The sequence below is a fragment of the Lithobates pipiens genome, unplaced genomic scaffold (assembly GCF_037356315.1).
Source record: "Lithobates pipiens isolate NorthernLeopardFrog02 unplaced genomic scaffold, aLitPip1_a1.2 Scaffold_23, whole genome shotgun sequence".
Classification (NCBI taxonomy): Eukaryota; Metazoa; Chordata; class Amphibia; order Anura; family Ranidae; genus Lithobates; species Lithobates pipiens.
Window position 1 is genome coordinate 121552634 of NW_027507785.1, and position 23549 is coordinate 121576182.

The 23549-nt window shown below is 44.3% G+C and overlaps 1 protein-coding gene across 1 annotated transcript in view; it reads right to left on the reverse strand.

Annotated features, from left to right (window-relative positions):
- Positions 1-1631, reverse strand: part of LOC143926987 (uncharacterized) — an 80769-nt gene extending 79138 nt beyond the window's left edge. The window contains exon 1 of the mRNA XM_077450997.1: positions 1557-1631. Within this exon, the coding sequence (XP_077307123.1) occupies positions 1557-1617 (61 nt within the window). The 5' untranslated portion in view covers positions 1618-1631. The remainder of the gene's footprint in view (positions 1-1556) is intronic.
- Between the last annotated feature and the right edge of the window lie 21918 nt (positions 1632-23549).

The following is a 23549-nucleotide window of genomic DNA, read 5'->3' on the forward strand; positions in this document are numbered from 1 at the left end:
TTTTTTTTTCCTTTTTTCGTATATTTAGTGGATACAAGTACACTCATAAGGTGCAGGGATGGGGGGGGGGAGTTAGGAAGAGGGTGGTAGCATTTGGGTTGCTGAGGAACTAGTATTGTTATCTAATATAATTTAGAATATTGTAACATTTATGTTGTGAAGAAAGTATTTTCATACTGTAATTTCTGTTATTGCTATGTTCTTGGTGTTAAATTATATAAATGGGAAAAAAAAAAAAAACACACACACACACACACACACACACACCTTTGTGTCCAGATGAAAGGAGGGAAAAAACTGACTGGCTCTGCAGCAAAGGGGAACCCTGACATCAGCAACTCATATTTATAGAACAGACTACAGCAGTGGCAGCTGCTGCTCATAATTTATTTGGTGGGGCAAGACCAACTTAAAAATAAAAAAAGCTGCCAGTTTGCCCCCCTGCACTTACACTGCGTCTGTGGAGTATACCACAAATGACACCCTAAAATACATTCTGTTACCCCTCCTGAGTATTAAGATACCACATGTAATACTTTGGTTGAACTGGATGGACTTGTGTCTTTTCAATCTGACTAACTATATAACTATGTGTGGGACTTTCACAGCCTGGCCACATACAGAGGCCAAACATGCAGGGAGCGCCATCACGTGTTCTAGGAGCATAAATTACACATCTAACTTCTTGACTACCCATTACACTTTTGAATGCCCTGGAGCACCAGGACAATGACACGTGACACGACGTGGCACTGATGACAGATGGCACTAATACGTGGTACTGATGACAAATGGCACCGACAACAGATGGCACTAGGGACACGTATGTGCCACGTGTCAGTGGGGACACGTGGCACTGTGGGCACTTTATTTTTGCCTTTTTTAAATTTTATTTCACTTACTTTACAGCTGTTCGCGCTCCCTCTTCACATGTGATCTCTGTGAGGAGGGAGAGCCAGCATTGAGAGATGATCTCATGTTTACATTTGAGATCATCTCATTGGACACAGAGCGAGTGCTAAATGGCCGCTGTGATTGGCCATTTAGCACGATCTGATTGGCTGTCTCCAAGGGACAGGGCCAACACAGAATTTCCCCGATGCGTACCCGCAGCAGCATGCAGAGGGGAAATAAACAGGAGGAGGACATCCAGGGACAGCCTCCCAGCAGTTGACATCCACGCTGCAGCCGTCTTTCGGCTATAGTGCGGACACCTAATGGTTAAAGGACATTTTTTGGGACTTCTTGCGCCCTCTATGGACAGGCTGCCATTGGGCTGCAGGCCTCGGCACCCATGTGAATAGGGACAATACATCTGTTAGGACTCAGCAAACTTGATCAAATACAAAAGCAGGAGTTAAACCTACAAACAAAGCTGCAAGGCAAACTACCAACTTGAATATCACAGCATGATACTGGGAGAGCAGCCAAAATAAAAGTAAGTGTGTGCACAGAAATATGACATGGGTAAACAGTTCCTATAGCTTAACACAACTCAAAAATGTGCAGCTGCATGCATAGATGGATACTGTTTGAAGTTCTTGCCATTCACTTACCAATCTTATTAAACAAAGCCATTTCCACCAAAAATAATTTCACAGGTCTCTCCGTCTGCATTGATTTATATAGTTTATGGGCTTTAGCCACAAAGTAGCTGATTGCACTAACAAGCCCAACCTGGGCCAGAACCAACCCTGTCCAATCAAAGTACACTGCAAAGCTTGAATCATTTAACCCTGCAGTTCCCAATTCTTGATACGTGATTTTTTTTTTTTTTTAGGATCTATAGTGGAGAAATTTCATTGAAAGAAACATACACACCAGAACAGCCCCCTGTAGTGAATTAAACACACATTTTTAGTTTTTCATAGAGTGGAGAGGGATTAGAACACATGGCAGTTTTTATTGCGGTCTGTGCCCCCATTAGGGAGAGTCACTCTCTTTTATTTGTCCTATTATCATCGAAAGTGAAAATAAAAGAAAATCCCAAATTTTGGGTTGACACCAGAACAGTAGAAGGGAAATCTTCCAATGGGGACACTAGCTCAGATGACCCTGGTGACACCCCAGGATTCCCTCATTGTAGAGGGATTTCCTCTCCCTTCCTGTTTTCAGTATTTGTCAGAAGGGAAATCAACACAATGGGTTACAGATGGCATATAAACTGACAGGGTTTAGAACCTTTCCTTACTGTAAGTTTTGCCTTGAGCCCCGGTTCACACCGGTGCAACTTGTCATGCAATTTAACAGTTTAAAATCGCATTACAAGTTACACCCTATTTATGCCTATGGAACCGTTCAAATCGGTGCGATTCCAACTTACACTGATTTTGAAAAGTTTCCTGCATTATTTTTGGCAATTTCATGTGCGACTTACATAGACATCTGTGCGTGAAATCAACAGATGTCGGCAAGCCGCACATAAAATCGCACTGACCAGCAGCCTTGAAATTGCGCTGAAGTAGCGCGATTTCAAAGCCACATTCAGTGTGAACTGGGGCTTTGTTCTAATTTAAACATAGATGGCATACAAGAAAGAATTAGTGCAATGAATTTAGAAAACAAGGACGTTTTCCTGGGACATATATTTCTTGGAACAAATGCTTAAAACCTCTAGTTTTTGTCAGTGGAACTAATTGCAAGGAGTTATTTGGCAAAAAGACATGTGAAATCTCTTTTGTCAAAAGTAAGTTTACCCAATGCTCCTCCACAATATTTATTATTCCATGCACTCTGCACAGCACATGTGTACTTGCTGGATAAGGCTTGATTCACACGAATAAGTTTTTTGATGCATTTTGCATTTTTCAGAAATGCAGGGAAATTTTTTTAACATGGGTTCCTATGGAACATGTTCACATCAATGCATTTTTGTGCCTCTGCATTTTTGGAAAGGGTCGGGGACTTTTTTTCATGCAAAATGCAGCGTTTTGCATGCTATAGAAGTCAATGGACCTGCATCCAAAACGCAAGTACCGTGTTTTTACCGCGATTTTGCTGAAATTTGCATTTTACGTTTTTTTTTTTTTTTTACACTGTATATAGCTGGTTGCTAAGCAACCACACTGTAAAAAAGCCCAAAAAAACGCAAAACGCATGTCCATAAACACGGCAAGCACCGCAAAAAGCACTGCAGAAACGCTCAAAAGCAACATGCATAGATGCAAATCCAGCCTAGGGCCTGATGTGGTGCTGTTTGACCACACCACGGGTGTAGCACAGTGTACCCCTGGATTTGGTGTGAGTTAGTTGGGCTTTTCCCATAGGGTGAACATTTAGGCTGCATTCACACTGCAGTGTGTTGACTCTCGGGCAGATTTGCCGCGATTCTGCCCATGATTTGATGTGTGAAGCAACAGTGTGAATGGCACCCTGGGCGGCACAGTGGTGTAGTGGGTAGCATTCTCACCTAGCAGTAAGTTCAAATCCCAACCACAACATTACCTGCCTAGAGTTTGCATGTTCTCCCTATGCCTGCGTGGGTTTCCTCCGGGTACTCTGGTTTCCTCCCACAATCCAAAGACATGCAGGTAGGTTAATTGACTTCTGTCCAAAATTGGCTCTAGTATATAAATGGGGACGATGTGAGTGTGCAATGTACAGGGATAGGGACAATTGTAGACACTCACTCAGGTTGAACTGGATGGACTGGTGTCTTTATTCAACCTTAGCAACTATGAAACTATGTGAATGCAGCCTTAGGACTCAATTGCATGAGTTTGCTGTGACAATGCATGTGTAACAGGCATGTTGAATGCACCTCAGTGACATTCATTCTAAATGAAACACCAATTCATTCTTTATGACCTACAATGCTGTGTAGTGCAATAAAATGTGTTGCCTTTAGTTTTATTAAATTTCCTATTTGCCTGAATTTTTTACTAGCTCTGCTTCTTAAACAAATCAAATAGACAAGATAGAATCAAACTTTGAATAGCGAGAACGCGTGTTCCCGCTTGCATTTTTTTATTGCATTTCTGCGTGTTGAGCATAGGGCAGCTCATTTACTTGAAACGCTTCGAAGCGGCTCCAGCATTTTTTGGGCGCTAAGCGTTGAGTATTTTTTCTGTGCATATTTTGCACTTTTGTAGCGTATTTGTCACATGTCAAAATACGCAGCAATCATGTTCTAACCATGTTTGGGGTACCATTAAGAATGAATACTTAGTGTATTGCTTATTTTCTCCCGATTTAAGTGTGATCCAGAATCGCAGGCAGAATCATGAGATTCTGCATCATTTTCAATGGGAACAGGGCCTTAATGGCCTCCTTAAGGAGCTTGTGAGGCTACTGTTGCTTGCTTCCTCAGCTACAAGTGCAGGTTGCCTGGCTGTCATGCTTAAAATGATAGTTCACCTTTAGAAAAAACTAGAGGTGCACCGAAATTTCAGCCGACAAAACATATCGACTGAAAACAGTGTTTACGGCATGCGACTGAAAGATGAAAAGGTGCCGATAATGGCACCAAAAGAAGGACGGTGTCAGTCCCGGGTGCCACGTATTACGGGGGGTGTCATCCGTCCTCCTCTCCTCCCTCCTCATGCAGAGTGGCAATCTCCCTGTGTCACAGAGCTGAATTATCCAGGCGGTCGTAGTAACAATGTACTGCCTCCAATGCCGGGACGTTGAATCAATGTGACGTATCACAGGATGCGGGACATTGTTACTGTGGCCACTGTGGAAATTCAAATCCAGCTCTGTAGCACATTGGAAGATTGTTGCTCTGGTGAGGCTGCATCTGACAGGCACTGCTGAGTCTGACAGGCACTGCTGAGTCTGACAGGCACTGCTGAGGCTGCATCTGACAGCCACTGGTGAGGCTGCATCTGACAGGCACTGGTAGGCTGCATCTGACAGGCAGGCTGTATCTGACAGGCACTGGTGAGGTTACATCTAGCAGACAGGCTGTATCTGACAGGCACTGGTGAGGTAGCATCTGATGGGCACTGGTGAGGCTGCATATGACAGGCAGGCTGCGTCTGACAGGCACTGATGAGGCTGCATCTCAAAGGCAGTCTGCATCTGACAGGGACTGTTGAGGCTGCATCTGACAGGCACTTGTGAGGCTGCATCTGATGGGCACTGGTGAGGCTGCATCTGACTGGCACAGATGAGGCTGAATTTGATGGACACTGGTGAGGCTGCATCTGACAGTCAGGCTGCGTCTGACAGGCACTGATGAGGCTGCATCTGAAAGGCAGGCTGCATCTGACAGGGACTGTTGAGGCTGCATCTGACAGGCAGGCTGCATCTGACAGGCACTTGTGAGGCTGCATCTGACAGGCACTTGTGAGGCTGCATCTGATGGGCACTGGTGAGGCTGCATCTGACGGGCACCGAGGAGGCTGCTTTTGATGGACACTGGTGAGGCTGCATTGATCTCTTGTATCTAGACTGCAGTCTCTGATCATCTCTTGTATCCTGTCTGCTACAGGTGCATCAAATGGAAATTTTGCTAATACTATTAGCACACTATTAGCAGTTTGTTTAAGTTTAACCATTTCACCCACCGGAAGGATTTTCCCCCTTAATGACCAGGCCATTTTCTGGGATACGGCGCTACGTCACTTTAACTGACAATTGCGTGGTACACAATTGTTGTACACAAACAAAATTGTATGTCCTTTTTTTCCCCACTAATAGAGCTTTCTTTTGGTGCTATTTGATCAAATTTTTTTTATTTTTTGCACTACAAACAAAAAAATACATTTTTGTTATAATAAATATCCAAAAACGAAATAAAAAAAAAATTTCTTCATCACTTTAGGCCAGGGGTGTCCAAACTTTTTTAAAAGTGGGCCGGATTTGATGAAGTGAACATGCCTGAGGGCCGACCATTTTGCCTGACATTCTTTGAACCATTGAAAATTCGGTCTAAGTGTGTCCATCCGAGCACTAATACACAGCCCAACAAGAATTCTCTTGCCTTTGTCACACTCGTTCCCAACACACAGACGAATTCTCTGCACTTTAGGGGGCACCGTTAATTCTTAATGGTACCCCACACATTGGAAAATGTAGGGTGCTTTTGGTGCAGTGCAATAAAAAAAAACACACACAGACACATGTGCGCACACGCACACACACACATACAGACACATGTGCACACACACACAGACACATGTGCGCACACACACACACACACACACACACATGTGCACACACACACATACAGACACATGTGCACACACACACACATACAGACACATGTGCACACACACAGACACATGTGCACTCACACACACACACATACAGACACATGTGCACATACACACATACAGACACATGTGCACACACACATACAGACACATGTGCACACACAGACACGTGCGCACACACACAGACACGTGCGCACACATACAGACACATGTGCACACACACACATACAGACATGTGCACACACACACATACAGACACATGTGCACACACACATACAGACACATGTGCACACACACATACAGACACATGTGCACACACACACACACACACACACACACACATACAGACACATGTGCACACACACACATGTGCACACACACACATACAGACACATGTGCACACACACACACATACAGACACATGTGCACACACACACATACACATGTGCACACACACACATACAGACACATGTGCACACACACAGACACATGTGCACTCACACAGACACATGTGCACTCACACAGACACATGTGCGCACTCACACAGACACATGTGCACACACACATACAGACAAATGTGCACATACACACGCACATACAGACATACATGCACACAAATACAGACACATGCATACACATACATACATACACATGAATAAAGGCCTTTTTAACACGAATCTAGCTTGTAGTACAGTACCTTTGCAGCTTCCTCATTCAGCCGGGTACTGCACTGTAGGGGGAAGCAGAGAGCACAGCACAATCCTCTGCACTTTACTTTCACTTTTGAAGCTCACAGAGCTTCTCACAGTGCCGGGGATCGGCTGATCTGACAGCCCTGCTCCCATGGCACAATAAATTGAGAAAGAGCAGGCGGGCCGTTCAAAACCGGGCCGCGGGCCGCAACTGGCCCGCGGGCCGGACTTTGGACATGCCTGCTTTAGGCCAATATGTATTTCTCTACACATTTTTGGTAAAAAAATCGCAATAAGCGTTTATTGATTGATTTTACACAAAAGTTATAGCATCTACAAAATAGGGGATCTATTTATGCCATTTTTAATTACTTTTTTTTTTACTAGTAATGGGGGTGATCTGTGATTTTTAGCAGGACTGTGACATTGTGGTGGACAGATCGGACACTTTTGATTTTTTTTTGGGACCATAAATAGCCACTGATTACTGTATAAATGTCACTGGCAGGGAAGAGGCTAACACATGAGGGCAATCAATGGGTTAAATGTTCCCTAGGGAGGTGTTTCTAACTGTGTGGGAAGTGGACTGAGAGGGAGAACAGAGAAATCGCTGTTCCCGATCACTAGAAACAGCAGATCTGTCTCTATTCCCCTAACAGAATGGGGATTTGTCTGTTCTGGTTTCAGAAGCAATCGCAGGGATCTGTCTGTTCTGCTCTCAGGAGTGATCGCAGGTAGCCAACAGACATTGTGGCCTACGGCCACGCACATTGGCCCCTATACCTCTTAAAGTGGCCGACGTACATCTCCGGAGGTTTGCGCAGCCATGCTGTCCTGTATAACGACGGTGGCTGATCGCCAAGAGTTAAAGGGTAACTTCACTTTCATGGGGGAAAAATAGCAAATAAAGAAAAACCAATAAAGCATATACAATTGCGACACAAATCATATTATAATTGAATGTTATTAAAAAATACCTTTCCTTTTCAATCTGCAGCCGCTGTCATTTTTCTGAAAATGCAATGAAATATGGCTTCCTGGAGGCATTCTGTACACACAATGTGTACAGGACGCCCCCCAGATATGTCATTACCTGCTTGTGCGAATGTGTGGTTTTCCCAGAAGTCTGCACTAAGATACTGTATTGGATCAAAACCAGAACCAAGGTCTGGTATTTTTATATCTGCTCCTGATCAAATTATTGAATACTAGCGTGCACGCTTCAAGCAACTCACGCTGACACTTAGTTCAGAGTCAAATTACTTTCTGTTTTAATATTTCCTATTTCCAAGACTTATATACCATTTCGTTAAGATTTAGATCCGTCAGATAAGGCTGGCGGATGCAAACCACAAAACAACCACAAAATATATATAAATTGTGACAAAATATATTAGCTTTAGCTGGGTCATCCATATGAGGAAGTAACACAAAACAAGAATGTTCTTGCTTCTTCTGGAATGGTCTTAACTTTTGAGTGCATTTTTGGAAGAGGTGAGATTCTTCTGTTCTTCTATTAACTCTTGCAGTTCAGTTTCACAGCAAGAGAGGGATGAGCTTTGCAAATATCTGCTGAATATGCTTTAAAGTGGATGTAAACCCAATGTCATCCTTTCTAAACTACTGCAATAGGGGTTATCTATAAGGATATACATGCCTCCTGCATGTATCTTTATCTGACAAATGTCTCCCCTCTGTCTGCTATGAGACCCGAAAAACTGCAGATTCTGTGGGTGGGTCTGTTGTCTGGAGCTCGGTGGGTTGAGTCATGATGTCAGTAGACCACCCGCCCACCTCTACACTCCCCTTATCAATATGCATATTCTCCTGTGTATTTCCTACACTGAACTTCTGCTATGATCTCTAACATCCAGTGAAAAGACAGGAAAGTAACCACATGCCTTCAGCATGCCCAATCATGCTGAGGTGGGGAACATCCAATTCTGGCAGAGCAGCAGAAGAAAGGAATGGGAGGGAATTCAAAAATAATGCATGTCTCTTAGGCTAGTGCACGAGATATGTAAATCACCTGTCACTCACAGCAAGGGGGAGGATTTGACAAAGTTTTTCTCTGTTTGTCAAGATTTATCTCACTGAATAATAAAAGAGGATTGCTCAGAGATAGAATAACTCTTTGTGGCAAGGCTGGGCTCAAATGATAGGAAATCGTATACTCTACATTATGACATAAAAAAATAAAAAAAATTCAGGTTTACATCCACTTTAAAGCGGTAGTAAACCCGCAAATTATTATTTATTTTTTTTAAACCTGCAAAGCAAAAGGCATAATGAGCTAGTATGCACCGCATACTAGCTCATTATGAAATACTTGCCTTAGAACGAGGCCCCGACATCTGGCCCGATCCACGGCAAGGGAGCTGACATGCTCCCTCGGCGTTTCTTCCGGGTATCGCGGCTCCGGCGCTGTGAGTGGCCGGAGCCGTGATATCATCACTCCCGCGCATGCGCGCGGGAGATTTCATTCCGGCCGGCCAGCCACTGCCGGATTTTCAGGCCGAGAATCCCCTTGTGCGCATACCGAGGGGAATATCTTCTAAACCGTATAGGTTTAGGAGATATTTTTTTTACCTACAGGTAAGCCTTATTATAGGCTTTCCTGTAGGTAAAAGTTAAAAATTTGAGTATACAACCACTTTAAGGTTGATAAGCAGAAGCTGATATACGTGTCAGGCTATAAAGCATGTACTTGCATATATTGGAATAGACATTTCATCCTGACATTCCCACATCCATTACAATACAAGTCAGATTTCCGACATCCCCTGAAACAAAAATTTCATTTTTGGTGAGATTTGTCTAAAGGGATGCAGGCCCAGCAGCTTTCCTCATTAGTGCCCTGCAGCTGCCCCAGCTGATAATTATGAAGCCACTCCCATTATATTCACATTATATATAAACTATATAAGACTGCTTAAGTAGTGTGATAACGTGGAGAGATTGAGAGAACTTGAGCTAGATTAGGCAGGTTAGTTAGTGGCGTGCAAGCAGTTTAGTGTGTGTGTGTGTGTGTGTGTGTGTGTGTGTGTATAATACAGTGCAGTCAGTGTAGAATATATATACAGTGCAGGCAATATATTCATATATATATATATATATATATATATATATATATATATATATACACCATGTAAGTAAGTGAAGTGGGGTGGATGCCGCTACCTATATATGGGGAAAAAATATTCCCTAGTTTACAAACAAATATGTGATCCTAAGCGCAGAGTCTTTTCCAATTTTATATATACCGTGTAGTTTGTAGGAATCAGGTACATTGTATCCCTACCCATTGACCAAAAAAAGTATCAAAAAGTAAAAACTACAACAAACAATTTTTGACAATTCCTTTATTAAACAGTAAAAAATAAAAATAAATGTCCCGCGAGGTCCATCTATCTTCAGTCACGCCACCCAATGGACCCGAAAAATAGAAAGAAATAAAAGCTCCGCCTCGATGGCTGTGACAGCTGTTGGCAAGGGGATGGAACCAAGTGACCCCGCCCCTTCTGACCATCATCGGGTTACGTCAGCAGTTGCCCCGGCCCTTGCCTTTATAACAGCTGTCAAAGTCAAAAGACAGCAGTCGCCGGGAGGCCTCCCATGGAGGCAGAGATTTTACATTTTATTTTTCTATTTTTCTGATCCATTGGGAGACTTGATGGACAATGGCTGAACATCGCGGGAAACTTTTTTTTTTTAATTAGGAATCTTTTTTTAATAAAGGAATTGTCAAAAACCGTCTATTGTTATGTTTTTGTTTTTACACTTTTTTTGGTGAATGGTTGGGGTACAGTGTACCCGATACTCATTTACATAAGTGGGGGTTCCGGGATCTGGTGTCCCCCTTGTTAAAAGGAGGCTTCCAGATTCCGATAAGCCCCCCCACCCGCAGACCCCGGCCAGGGTTGTCAGGAACAGGCCCTTGTCCCCATCAACATGGGGACAATGTGCTTTGGGGGGACCCCAAAGCACCCTCCCTATGTTGAAGGCAAGCGGCCTGGTATGGTCCAGGAGGGGGTCGCTTGCTTGTTCCCCCTCCTTTTCTGGCCTGCCAGGCTGCTTGCTCGGATAAGGGTCTGGTATGGATTTTGGGGGGACTCCATGCCATTTTTATTTTCGCGTGGAGTTCCCCTTAAAATCCATACCAGACCTGAAGGTCCTTGTATGGACTAGGGGTGAGAACCCAGGCCAATTTTTTTTTTTTCCTTGATTTTTCATCTATATTGCCCAGGAGCTGGTGTTCTATCGGATAGTACACGCTATCGAGAAGTGCCCAGGATAAACGGCACATGCGCCATAGGGAACAGCACAACAGCTGATTTTACGATCAGCTGTTGTGACGGTGAGATGGCGCCTGCACACAATAGCCGGTGGAAGAATGTTTTGTGTCAGATTGTGCCCCGTGCTGCCGAGGCGTGTTCATGTCGGTGAGGGGCGGATTTGTACTTGATGGGCAGTGCTGTCAAACACATATTTTTCTGATAGAAAAACCCACCCTTCAGTTGGCTAAACACGCCCCGCAAGTGCCCAAGAAGAATAGCAGAAAAAGATGTGTTTTGCTTTATTTCAAGTGCACAAAGTGGCCCTTCATTTGTGTCACTGTACAGCAGCATGATGCGTTAGCCCCCGTACACACGGTCGGAGATTCCGACAACCAAATCCGTCTGAGTTCTTCAGACGGATTAATTCCGGAAGAGGTCCGGAAGTGTTGTTGCATACACACGGTCGGACTCAGTTGTCGGAAATTTGCGGTTGCCAAGAACGCAGTGACGTAAGCCGCGTACGGCGGCATTAGAAAAAGGAAGTTCAGCACCACTTCTGGCACCCTATGGGCTCCTTCTGCTGATCTCGTGTCTATCCCGTGTTAGTAGAAGTTTGGTGAGAGATGATTCGCGCTTTTCAGATTTGTGATTCAGTTCGCTACTGCTCTTCAGTTTCTGCTTGTGTGACGGACTGGGGTTTATATGGTCACAAAACAGACACCCCAAAGCAAAGTACATATTCATTTTTTTTATATTTCTAAACATATCCCTTCTATTCTATTAATAACCAGTAGATGGCAGAGAAGGTACACAAACAGAGTCTATATAAGGCCACACACCATGTGACTAGAAATTAACTAGTTGCTGACCGCCGGCCAGGGCCGGATTAACATAGGGGCTATTGGAGCTGCAGCTCCAGGCCCCTTTCTCAAGATAGGCCCATTTGCCCAAAAAAAAAAAAAAAAAAAAAAAAAAAAAGAGCGACTTCGAGGATTGTAGCTCGGCGATCAGGAGTCACAGAGACCCCATATTTGGTGGGTATGTAGCTAAAGACCCACCCCAGCACTGGTTAAAATATGGGGCTGCTATCATATATGGTTCCGGAGATACAGGGCTCCTTGCGCAGCCTGTCAGAAGTTACATACAGAGCGGCAGTATAAATACAAGCTGGAACACTCTGCAGCAGACCGAGAGGATGAACTCACAGAGCTTATAATAATTATTTGTATATTACTTATGATAATTAACCCCTCGCCACCCAGGCCCATTCTGAGACTTCTCTCCTACATGTAAAAATCATAATTTTTTTATGCTAGAAAATTACTCAGAATCCTCAAGCATTATATATTGTTTTAGCAGACACTCTATGGAATAAAATGGTGATATTTGCAACTTTTTATGTTGGAAAGAAACTGTTTCATTCTTAAAAAAAAAACACTAAAGTTATCACGATTTTTTGTTGTGTACTAAGCGATGCTTTACATTTTTTTACAGGTTACATGTTTAGAGTTACAGAGGAAGTCTAGTGCTAGAATTATTGCTCTCGCTCTAATGATCTTGGCGTATGTAACCTGTGTGTATCTGGCTCTGATACTAACCAGTGCCTACCCAGGGACTGACTAGTATCTCTCCCCAGCCTGTCCCCACACACCCTCTCACCTGCTGACCTGTGAATGGGGCAATCACTCCCGCAGTGTTATTGTGTTCTGCCAGTGAATACAATGATTAGTGTTGCTAACTATAGCTGGCAGCACTGATTGTTTTGGGGAAAACCTGACAGGCTGGTTGCACTCAAGTTGCTTAATAGGTTGACTTGTGTAAAACCAGCTAGCCCATACATAGATCGACTATGACTAGTCTCTGCTTAATTGGTGTCATTTCAATCCATGTCTGGCCCGCTTAACCACTACGCAGTCCCTAAACATCCTTCCACACACATCTACATTTTTCTTTCCCAGAGTACTTCATCCTCCTCTCCTATATATAGTGCACACTGTCATACTCTCCACACTTCTCTCCTATACATAGTGCCCACTGTCATACCCTCCACACTCCTCTCCTGTACATACTACTCACTGTCATACTCTCCACACTTCTCTCCTATACATAGTGCCCACTGTCATACTCTCCACACTTCTCTCCTGTACATACTGCTCACTGTCATACCCTCCACACTTCTCTCCTATACATAACGCCCGCTGTCATATCCTACACTCTCCTCACCTGTACATAGTGCCCGCTGTCATACACTTCTCTCCTGTACATAGTGTCCACTGTCGTACCCTTCACACTCCTATACAGTGCCCACCGACATACCCTCCATACTCCTCTCCTATACATAGTGCCCACCGCCATACCCTCCATACTCCTCTCCTATACATAGTGCCCACCGCTATACCCTCCATACTCCTCTCCTGTACATACTACTCACTGTCATACCCTCCACACTCCTCTCCTATACATAGTGCCCACTGTCATACCTCCAACACTTCTCTCCTATACATAGTGCCCACTGCCATACCTCCAACACTTCTCTCCTATACATAGTGCCCACTGTCATACCCTCCACTCCTGTACATACTACTAACTTTCATACCCTCCATACTCCTCTCCTATACATAGTGCCCACCGTCTTACCCTCCCTCCACACTCCTCTCCTGTAATTACTGCTTACTGTCCTACTCTCCTGTACATAGTGCCCACTGTCATACCCTCCACACTCTTCTCTTATACATAGTGCCCAATTTCATACCCTCTACACTCCTCTGCTGTGCATACTGCCCACTGTCTTACCCTTCACACTCCTCTCCTGTACATAGTGCCTTCTGCCATACCCTCTGCACTCCTCTCATGTACATAGTGCCCACTGTTAGACCCTCCACATTCCTCTCCCTCACCTGCACATACTTCACACTTTTATACCATCCACACTCCTCCCCTATGCCTCTTACACACAAAAACTGTTCTTTAAAATTATATGTTAAAATTATATGTTAAAATTATATGTTAGAATTATATGTTAAAATGATATGTTCCTCAATGTTACTAGCTCTAGAATGGGCACTTTTGTCAGTTCAACTAAAGGAAATCTCACAGTCCTCATATTTGTTCTGCCCCATTATTAGTACTGTTAGGTGTGACCTCAACAAGTCACCTATTTGTCAGGTTATGTTACCGTTTCCCAATTGTTAGTTAGAGTTCTTATCCGAGCAAAGAGACACAGAGATATTATTCAGTATTTCTGCTCAGAAGTCCGTCGTTAACTCTGACTGTCTCTGACTGACTGTGGCTCTGAGGCTTCTTTATTACATCTTTTATAGACAGAAAAGAGCAAACATCAGCAAATGTAAAAAAAACAACATTTTCAAAGTAAAGACAATTCTCCGGGTGTTATCAGCTGATAAGACAATCTTCTGGGCGTAGACTGCTTTTTAGGGCTGATGCGGCCTCTTCTTGATGAGTACGTGACAATAGATGACGAGTGTGGATTTTACAGACAAGGATAGAAAAATATAAGACATAAGGTCAACCATTTTGTTTCAACATATACCTTAATCCTTACATTTCCCCCTTTGACATCACCCCTCCCTCTTGCCCTGGGTCCACCTGAACAAGTTCTAGTCAGCCTATATCCAGAGTACTCTCCCTGACCGCGAGTTGTCAGAGGGGTATACACCCATCCCCCTGGACAGTACCAACATCTAAAATTCAGGAAGAGTGGCTTTTCTGACAGATGGGTGATGTCAAGAAACTAAATCTACCTATCTTCACAAAAGTTCCATCTTTTCCGCATCATTTACCTTGGCTTTCTTGCAAAAGCACATAAACAACTTAAAGCATGCATAAAAGAAAAATACGAATAAGAGCACCACTATAATCGTCATTGCTGCCTTCTTAACCCAAGAGAATAACCCTGAGAAACTAAAAGTTCCACCAAACGGATCCCAGTCGCGACCAATATTTCGGGCCTTCTCTTGTAAATTCTTTACTTCCGTACGGTGTTGTGCAATGATGTCATAATAGTCAGGTACCTCAATGCTGGTGTTATGTATCCAAGTACAGCACTCATAGTCCTCAGTAGTTTCACAGAGTCCTGTCAGTGCTGCACTCATACTTTCAATTGCTAATTCATGTAATTCTAATTGTTGTCTGATGGCTCTGGTCTCCAGATTTAACTTAGTAATATCATCAGAGTTTTTCTCCAAAACATCATTAATAATTCCTGTATAGTTATTTAGTCTTTTCATTAAGTCTATACCCCATCCTGTCCAGGACGGGAACCAAGCCCATGCCATGTCCTTCTTCAGGAATATTTCTCTTTTACTACGATACCTGAGGGGATATCTAGGATGCATGCTAGCTTCTAATAGGTGATCACCTCGTTCATCACCTACTACTCCCATTACTGGTACTAAACTTGCGAGGTAGCACCATCCCTGAGCTTTTCTAGGTATCCAAGTATAACATTTATCCTCACAACAGATGTATATATAATTTCCTAGAGCTACTGATCTTGAACTGATATCATTTCTATAACGAGAGGTGTATCCATAGAGGGATAAGTTGGATACTAACCACCTAACATTATTATCCACAATGTTAGTGAGGAAGTCAGATAATGTCTGGTGTGTGCTGGAATTACTGGGATAGAAGCTTCCATTTAATACGACAATGGACAAATTAAACTTGCTGTCTTGGCATTCTCCATTTCCTCCCGTTGTGTTCCCTAAGTTGAAACACCAATCAGGGGAAAAGGCGAGACCATTTGACTTAAACATTACTGTCTCACTGGTATTTGTTTTAATTATGTTAATGCTACTGTTAGCAAGATCAGTATAGTTTATAGGAACTGCCATCAGTGGTATACTTGCTGTGCTGGGGTGTAATTTGCTACAAATCCAACATTTCTCATATCCTGACTTCTGGGCATAAGCATATTTAAACTTCAGTAATAACATTTTTTTAGAAAATCCTTCATCCTTGTGTATTTTATTCTGTGAGGTAACCAAACTATTAGCCAGGATTACTGAAACAATAAAAAGATACATGTTGTCATTTGCCAACTGGCTCCTTTTTACAATGAGAAGCGTGGATCCAGGTAGGTTTCCCTTCCAATTTCACTGAGGTTGCTGTAATCAATAGCACCTGGAAAGGACCTTCAAACCTTGGTTCCAGTGTCTTTCTGGTATGTTTCTTTACATACACATAGTCTCCTGGTTGTAGATCATGAGTACCTGTGACAGAATTAGGGTCTGGAAGAGAAGAATACACACTCTTGTGGATTTTAGTCAGACGCTGTTGCAACTGTATTACATACGTAGTTAAACTATCACATTGTAATTGCATACTTTGAGGAAAATATAAACCTAATCTAGGTGCACTTCCAAACAGTATTTCATATGGGGATAACCCAGTTTTTCCTGTTGGGGTGTACCTAATAGAGAACAAAGCTAAGGGTAGGCACTCAGGCCATGGTTTGTTCAACTCCTGCATAGCTTTTTGTATTTTCAGCTTGATTGTACCATTTACTCTTTCTACTGATCCTGAACTCTGTGGGTGGTAAGGAGTATGAAAACTTTGTTGAACCCCTAACATTGCCATCACATTTTGCATTATTTCTCCCGTGAAATGTGTCCCCCTATCTGATTCTATTGTTTCTGGGAGACCAAACCTAGGTATCAGCTCAGTAATCAGTTTCTTGGCGGTGGCTTTTGCCGTAGCTGATTTCACAGGATAACTTTCTGGCCAGCCTGAAAATAAGCAGATGCACACGAGAACAAATTCAAAGGGGCCGCTCTTAGGCATTTGTATGTAGTCAATCTGCAGTCTCTGAAAGGGATATTGGGCCCGGACCTGATGTTTACGTGGGGTTTTCACTCTCTGTCCTGGGTTATTAATCAGACAGATTTGGCATGCAGCACAGTAGTTCCTTGCAGTACTACTGAATCCAGGGGCTAGCCATCCTTGGCTTACAATCCTATACATAGAATTGGAGCTGACATGAGTGGGTAAGTGAACAGCCGCTGCCATTGCTGGGTATAGAGAACCGGGTAGACATATTTTGTCTCCTTCTCTCCATACATTGTCAAGGCCTGGTGCAGCTCCCTCCTTAACCCAACGGTCCTTCTCAATAGCCCCTGCTTGTTCCTGTAGTTCGATTAGCTGCTGCCATGTGGTTTCGGGCATACTCACCTGTACCGTGGCTAAGGTCTCAGGGCTTACTTCCCCTAGAGCTGCCTTCTTTGCAGTTAAATCTGCAAATGCGTTTCCTTTTGCCTCAGTTGTTTTTGCGCTCGTGTGTGCCGCTATCTTCATGATGGCTACTCTTATAACCTTTTGAAGATTGTTCAGGACTCTTTTGATTCCTTCACCATGTTTAACAGGTGTGCCTGCTGCTGTAAGGTAACCTCTAGCTTTCCATATGTGGCCATAATCATGTGCCACACCGTAGGCGTATGCGGAATCAGTGTAAATGTTCCCTTCTTGTCCCTCCAAGTGTTCTAGGGCTTTCTCTAGAGCGGTTAGTTCCGCTTCTTGTGCCGACATGTGTGCTGGTAGTGACTTTGCCTCAATTACCTGTGTGTCCGTTACCACAGCATAACCTGTGTGATATTTACCTTTGTCATCGGCAAATCTACTACCATCTATGTACAGTGTGTGTTCTGCATTTGTAATGGGTATGTCTGTGACATGTGGGAACCCCGTGGTTTCTTGTTCCATAAGTTGGAAACAATCGTGTTCATCAGATGTTATGTCATGAAATGAAAGTGTGTCAGAATCCTGAGTATCTTGTGCTGTATCTACACCATTATCATCATTACTCCCCCCTGTCAAATCTGTCTGTAATGGTAAAAGCTGTGCTAAGTTAAAAGAAGTGCATCGCTGAAAGGTAACATTGGGGGGTAGGAGCAAAGTGCATTGTAGACGCAGCTGCCTTGCCATTGATATGTGTTTTGGTTGGACCTGTGATAAGATGGCGTGTATGTCATGTGTGGTATGTACCACTACAGGATTGTCTAAGACAATTTCTGAGGATTTGTCAATGATAATTGACACTGCTGCAACTGCTCGTACACAGGACGGTGATCCTCTAGAGACAGGATCGAGAGCCGCCGAGAAGTATGCTACCGGCCTTTGTTTGATGTGTTGTTGTGTCAACACCCCTGTTGCGTGTCCCGTGATTTCAGCAATGTACAAATGAAATGTTTTGGTATAGTCAGGGATCCCGATCGCAGGTGCCGAAATTAGTAACCTTTTTAAGGTGCTAAAAGATTCATGACCTGCTTCTGTGAGTACATAGGGTACTATTTTCAAGCAATCATATAATGGCTGCATCAGAGAACTGGCATGTGGTATCCATTGTCTACAATATGATACCATTCCCAGAAACATACGAAGTTGCTTAAAGTTGCGTGGGATATTCATTTGTCTTATGGCCTGGACTCGGTCTTCAGTGAGATGTCGAGTACCCTGGGATATACAGTGGCCCAAAAAGACAACCTTTTTCTGACATACCTGTAACTTAGTTCTATTCACCTTGCACCCTTTTTCAGCCAGGAATTGTAACAATGATAGAGTGGCTTTTAAACAAGTATCGTTATCCGGACAACATAACAATAGGTCATCTACATATTGCAACAATACACAAGTGTCAGGCGGTTGCCATTCCCCCTATTTTTACTTTTTAAGGTTTAGTCAGTGGGGCATCAGTCAGGAGTCCGTCATAACCACTTATGGGTATGGTGTCACGGGACGTCATGTGTGGAGGGACTACTGAATCAGACAACAGACTGCGTGACGCTCCTGTGTCAACCAAACAAGGAATATGTTTACCTTCCACCTTCATCAACATGTGGAGCATTTTGTTCTCTGATTCAGCTAGGACTGGGGCAAGTCATGCGGTCGGATCGTCCCTATCATTGGTACGCCTCTGTCTGTAGTCCCTCGTGTCTCTGTCCGTGTTTCCTTCCTGTTCGTCTTTTATCCTTTTCCTACAGTCTCTTTTTATATGTCCCACCTTGTTGCAGTAATAACAGGTAAGAGGTTTACGGGAGGAATTCCCTCCTTCATTGACCCGGGCAAAAGTGTTAACTCCCGGTGTCCTTCTGGGTTTAGTTTCTGCTAAATCAGCCTCTATGCCTTGTGCTTTCTGCAACAATGTTCCTCTGTCCCGTATGGCTCTCCATTCGGGAGTACATGCCTTCAGTTTGTCACCTATTTGGGGTACTAGTCCTTCCATAAACTGTCGATTGAAAGCCCTAATGGTGACGGGTAAGGCTAAATCTAGACCTTCGTCAGCCATCATGCTTTCCATATTGAGGTAAAATTCTGTAACAGTCTGACCTGGGGCCTGTTTTATGGGCGCTGTCGAACCCCTTTCCTGCTGTTTCCCTTGGCAAAATTCTCGTAACTGAGCAATAAACAGGGGTCTAGAGTCTATATGACGAGGGTGTATTCCTGGCGGATCTGTGGTAGGATCCCCATTCGGTCTATGTGGAGCAATTTCATTCATAAATTGATTAAACATCGTTAGTGTCATTTTATGTCTACACAAATCTTCCCCATCTTGCCAAGTCGCTTCATGTGTGTCTAGTAATTGTGTCACGAATCTACAGAATGCGGCAGGTTTTGCTACGGGATCAGGAGCATTCTGTATTAATGCCATAAGAGTGTCAGCCGACCAAGGTGTCCATGTCCTCAGAACGACTTGTCGGGTCACTGTAGGTGGCTGTCCTGCTTGACCCGCATTTGGATTATTTACTTGTATTACCCTAGTCCGACTATGGACTGGAGCTACGGGCTCTGGTCTTTGAGCGCCGCAATGCACACATTCCTGTGCCCAGTCTGGGTTCTGGGTACCGCATACTCGGCATACCCATCCTCTTCCTCTTAAGGAAGGATAAAGTTTTGGTCTTTCATTACCTGGTGTGGTAGTGTTATAAGGAGGTGGAGTACCTTCCGTATTTACCCTATCGCCGGGAGCAGAAGGAAGACTTTTGTGTCGGACCTTCATATCCCATCCACCCTTTTCCTGACAATACTCCCATCCCTCCTCTTTAGCCCTGTTGGAAACCTTAATTAAACATTGTATTTGTGATACCCATCTGTTCTGCAATATCTCTCCCTGTCTGTCTTTCTTTATTTCTTCCCAACCTTCTACACTTAATCCATTTTCTCCATCCATCCCCAATTTCTTGAGAATCCTATTTGTGCCCTGTGCCTTATCCTTCCCATACAACATTGTAATTATGTCTTTAACAGCATAACATTTCTGAGATTCCTCCTGGGGTTTACCATGTGTCTGGCCCATTTTGACAGTCCTGCCTAGGTGGCGTTTGGATCACTTACTAAGTGTCTCGTTGCCTTCTCCTCCTAGGGTGCCAAAATACTAAAAACCTCTCCTAGATGAGATTTCTGAAATCGAATTACCTTATATGCTAGCCAACTGACAAATATTATGACCAGACTGACAGCTACAACATATACAAGCATTCCCTTTTGGTGGCCAAACACATATGACTAGGTCTCCGGGCTTTTGTGGAGACCTTATTTCCCTTCCCATTACCATGGAATCTCTCAGCATTCGTTTCTTATTCCTGCTTTATTGAGGCAGTCAGGACTTATACTTTCAACCCGTTTTTAGGCTCATGAATCAAAAAGCGTATATCAAACTTAAGTGTCGGACCCCCAAAGTACTCTTACGAGTTAAGGGCGCATTCCGTTACCCATTGGGATGATATATGTTTCAATTCACACCATACAAACAGGGCTTATCTCATTCACAACAGACAGATGACAAGTAGACAGACAAGAAACAACGGTAACATAAGCCAAAATATTAAGTTCAAGACCCACTTACTACAGAGGTTGGTTTTTACCTGAAGAACAATTCAGACAGATCAGGTGGGCACAAATCTAAGAAGCACAGAGTTTATAAGAAAATAAAGCTTTTCTTACCTGCGCAGGATTTGTCTGTGGTTCTTTGATGTGCCCAGCCTCTTTGTTCCGTCCTTATGTTCGTTCGCCTCTTGTAGTTTCTTCAGCGAGTCCGTGTTCGCGGCGCCAGAAATGTTAGGTGTGACCTCAACAAGTCACCTATTTGTCAGGTTATGTTACCGTTTCCCAATTGTTAGTTCGAGTTCTTATCCGAGCAAAGAGACACAGAGATATTATTCAGTATTTCTGCTCAGAAGTCCGTCGTTAACTCTGACTGTCTCTGACTGACTGTGGCTCTGAGGCTTCTTTATTACATCTTTTATAGACAGAAAAGAGCAAACATCAGCAAATGTAAAAAAAACAACATTTTCAAAGTAAAGACAATTCTCCGGGTGTTATCAGCTGATAAGACAATCTTCTGGGCGTAGACTGCTTTTTAGGGCTGATGCGGCCTCTTCTTGATGAGTACGTGACAATAGATGACGAGTGTGGATTTTACAGAGAAGGATAGAAAAATATAAGACATAAGGTCAACCATTTTGTTTCAACATATACCTTAATCCTTACAGTACTTATTTTATTTTGTAATGACTATTGTGATGTATAGAGGAACATAGGGGATGTCAGCTACTCTAAATATAGCACTTGTAAAAAAAGCGTCCCTAAAATATATTTGAAATGTTGACAACCATGTACTTAGGCACTGCCCAAGGGCCACAGGGTCAGTAGGGGCCCCATGAGATGCTCCGGTGATAGTAAAGCGGTAGTAAACTTTTCTAACATTACTACTTTTTAGAGGCCCTGGGGGAGGTTATGCCATAATGTACAAGTGTGCCCAGCATATTAGCACATTAGGGTACACTTACCTGTCAGACCTCCAGTGCTGTGCTGTGATCAGTCAGGCGGGGCCCGGGCACTTCCATCTTTACCCGGTCTTCCTTCTGGGTTCTGTGCCTTCCGTCATTTGCCTTGGCCAGGCTGCGTTGATGTCATTCCCTCTTTCTCCCATCCCCCCCTTTCTCTCTCATCCTCCCTCCCTTACCCCTCACACCTCTTTCATCCCCTTTCTCTCTCTCTCATCCTCCCTCTCTCTCTTTAATTTAATTTGTTATAACAAAAAATAGTTTGCATTTTTATTTATTTATTGTTTATAAAAGGCCCCATCAAAATCCTCAGCACCAGGCCCACGATGTTCTTAATCTGGCCCTGCCGCCGGCCGTCAAATGACGGCCAGGCGGCGCACCTATTGTGGCGGGAGGCCGTCATATGACGGCCTCCCGTTTAAACAGGGAATGCGCGCGATCGTGCGCACGCATCCCTGTTTCTTCGGTGGCGGCGTGTCACGGAGACACCGCTCGCCACCGAAGGGGGTGAACAGCCATTCGTTATGGCTGTTTACCCCGTGATCGGCCGTGATGAAGTCACGGCCGATCACAGATGGTCACACCCCCAACGTGCACGGCGCATGCGCGCGATCGCGAGCGCGCCGCGCGTGCACGTCGGTGGCGGCGTGTTCCCCGGGAACACTGCTCGTCACCGACGCTGGTAAACAGCCATTGGCCGGCTGTTTACCCACGTGATCGGCTGTGATCCTTTCACAGCCGATCACAAAAATGTAAACAAACTGCGGTAACGGGATGTTACCGGGTTCTCCTCCTCACACACCGATCGTGTGTGAGGAGGAGATTGCGGTAACATCTCGTTACCGCATACAGTGTACACCAAACATACTGATTGCCCCCCCCCCCAATAAAGAGGACCTGTCACCACCCCTCATAGTACCTGTCAATCACAGTCTATCAGAGTACCTGTCACAGTCCATCAGAGTACCCGAGTACCTGTCACAGCCCATCAGAGTACCTGTCAGCCCATCAGAGTACCCGAGTACCTGTCACAGTTCATCTGAGTACCCGAGTACCTGTCACAGCCCATCAGAGTACCCGAGTACCTGTCACAGCCCATCAGAGTACCCGAGTACCTGTCACAGCCCATCAGAGTACCCGAGTACCTGTCACGGCACATCAGAGTACCTGAGTACCTGTCACGGCACATCAGAGTACCCGAGTACCTGTCACGGCACATCAGAGTACCCGAGTACCTGTCACGGCACATCAGGGTACCCGAGTACCTGTCACGGCCCATCAGAGTACCCGAGTACCTGTCACGGCCCATCAGGGTACCCGAGTACCTGTCACAGCCCATCAGAGTACCCGAGTACCTGTCACGGCACATCAGAGTACCCGAGTACCTGTCACGGCACATCAGGGTACCCGAGTACCTGTCACGGCCCATCAGGGTACCCGAGTACCTGTCACGGCCCATCAGGGTACCCGAGTACCTGTCACGGCCCATCAGAGTACCCGAGTACCTGTCACAGTCCATTAGAGTACCGAGTACCTGTCACAGTCCATTAGAGTACCGAGTACCTGTCACAGTCCATCAGGGTACCCGAGTACCTGTCACAGTCCATTAGAGTACCGAGTACC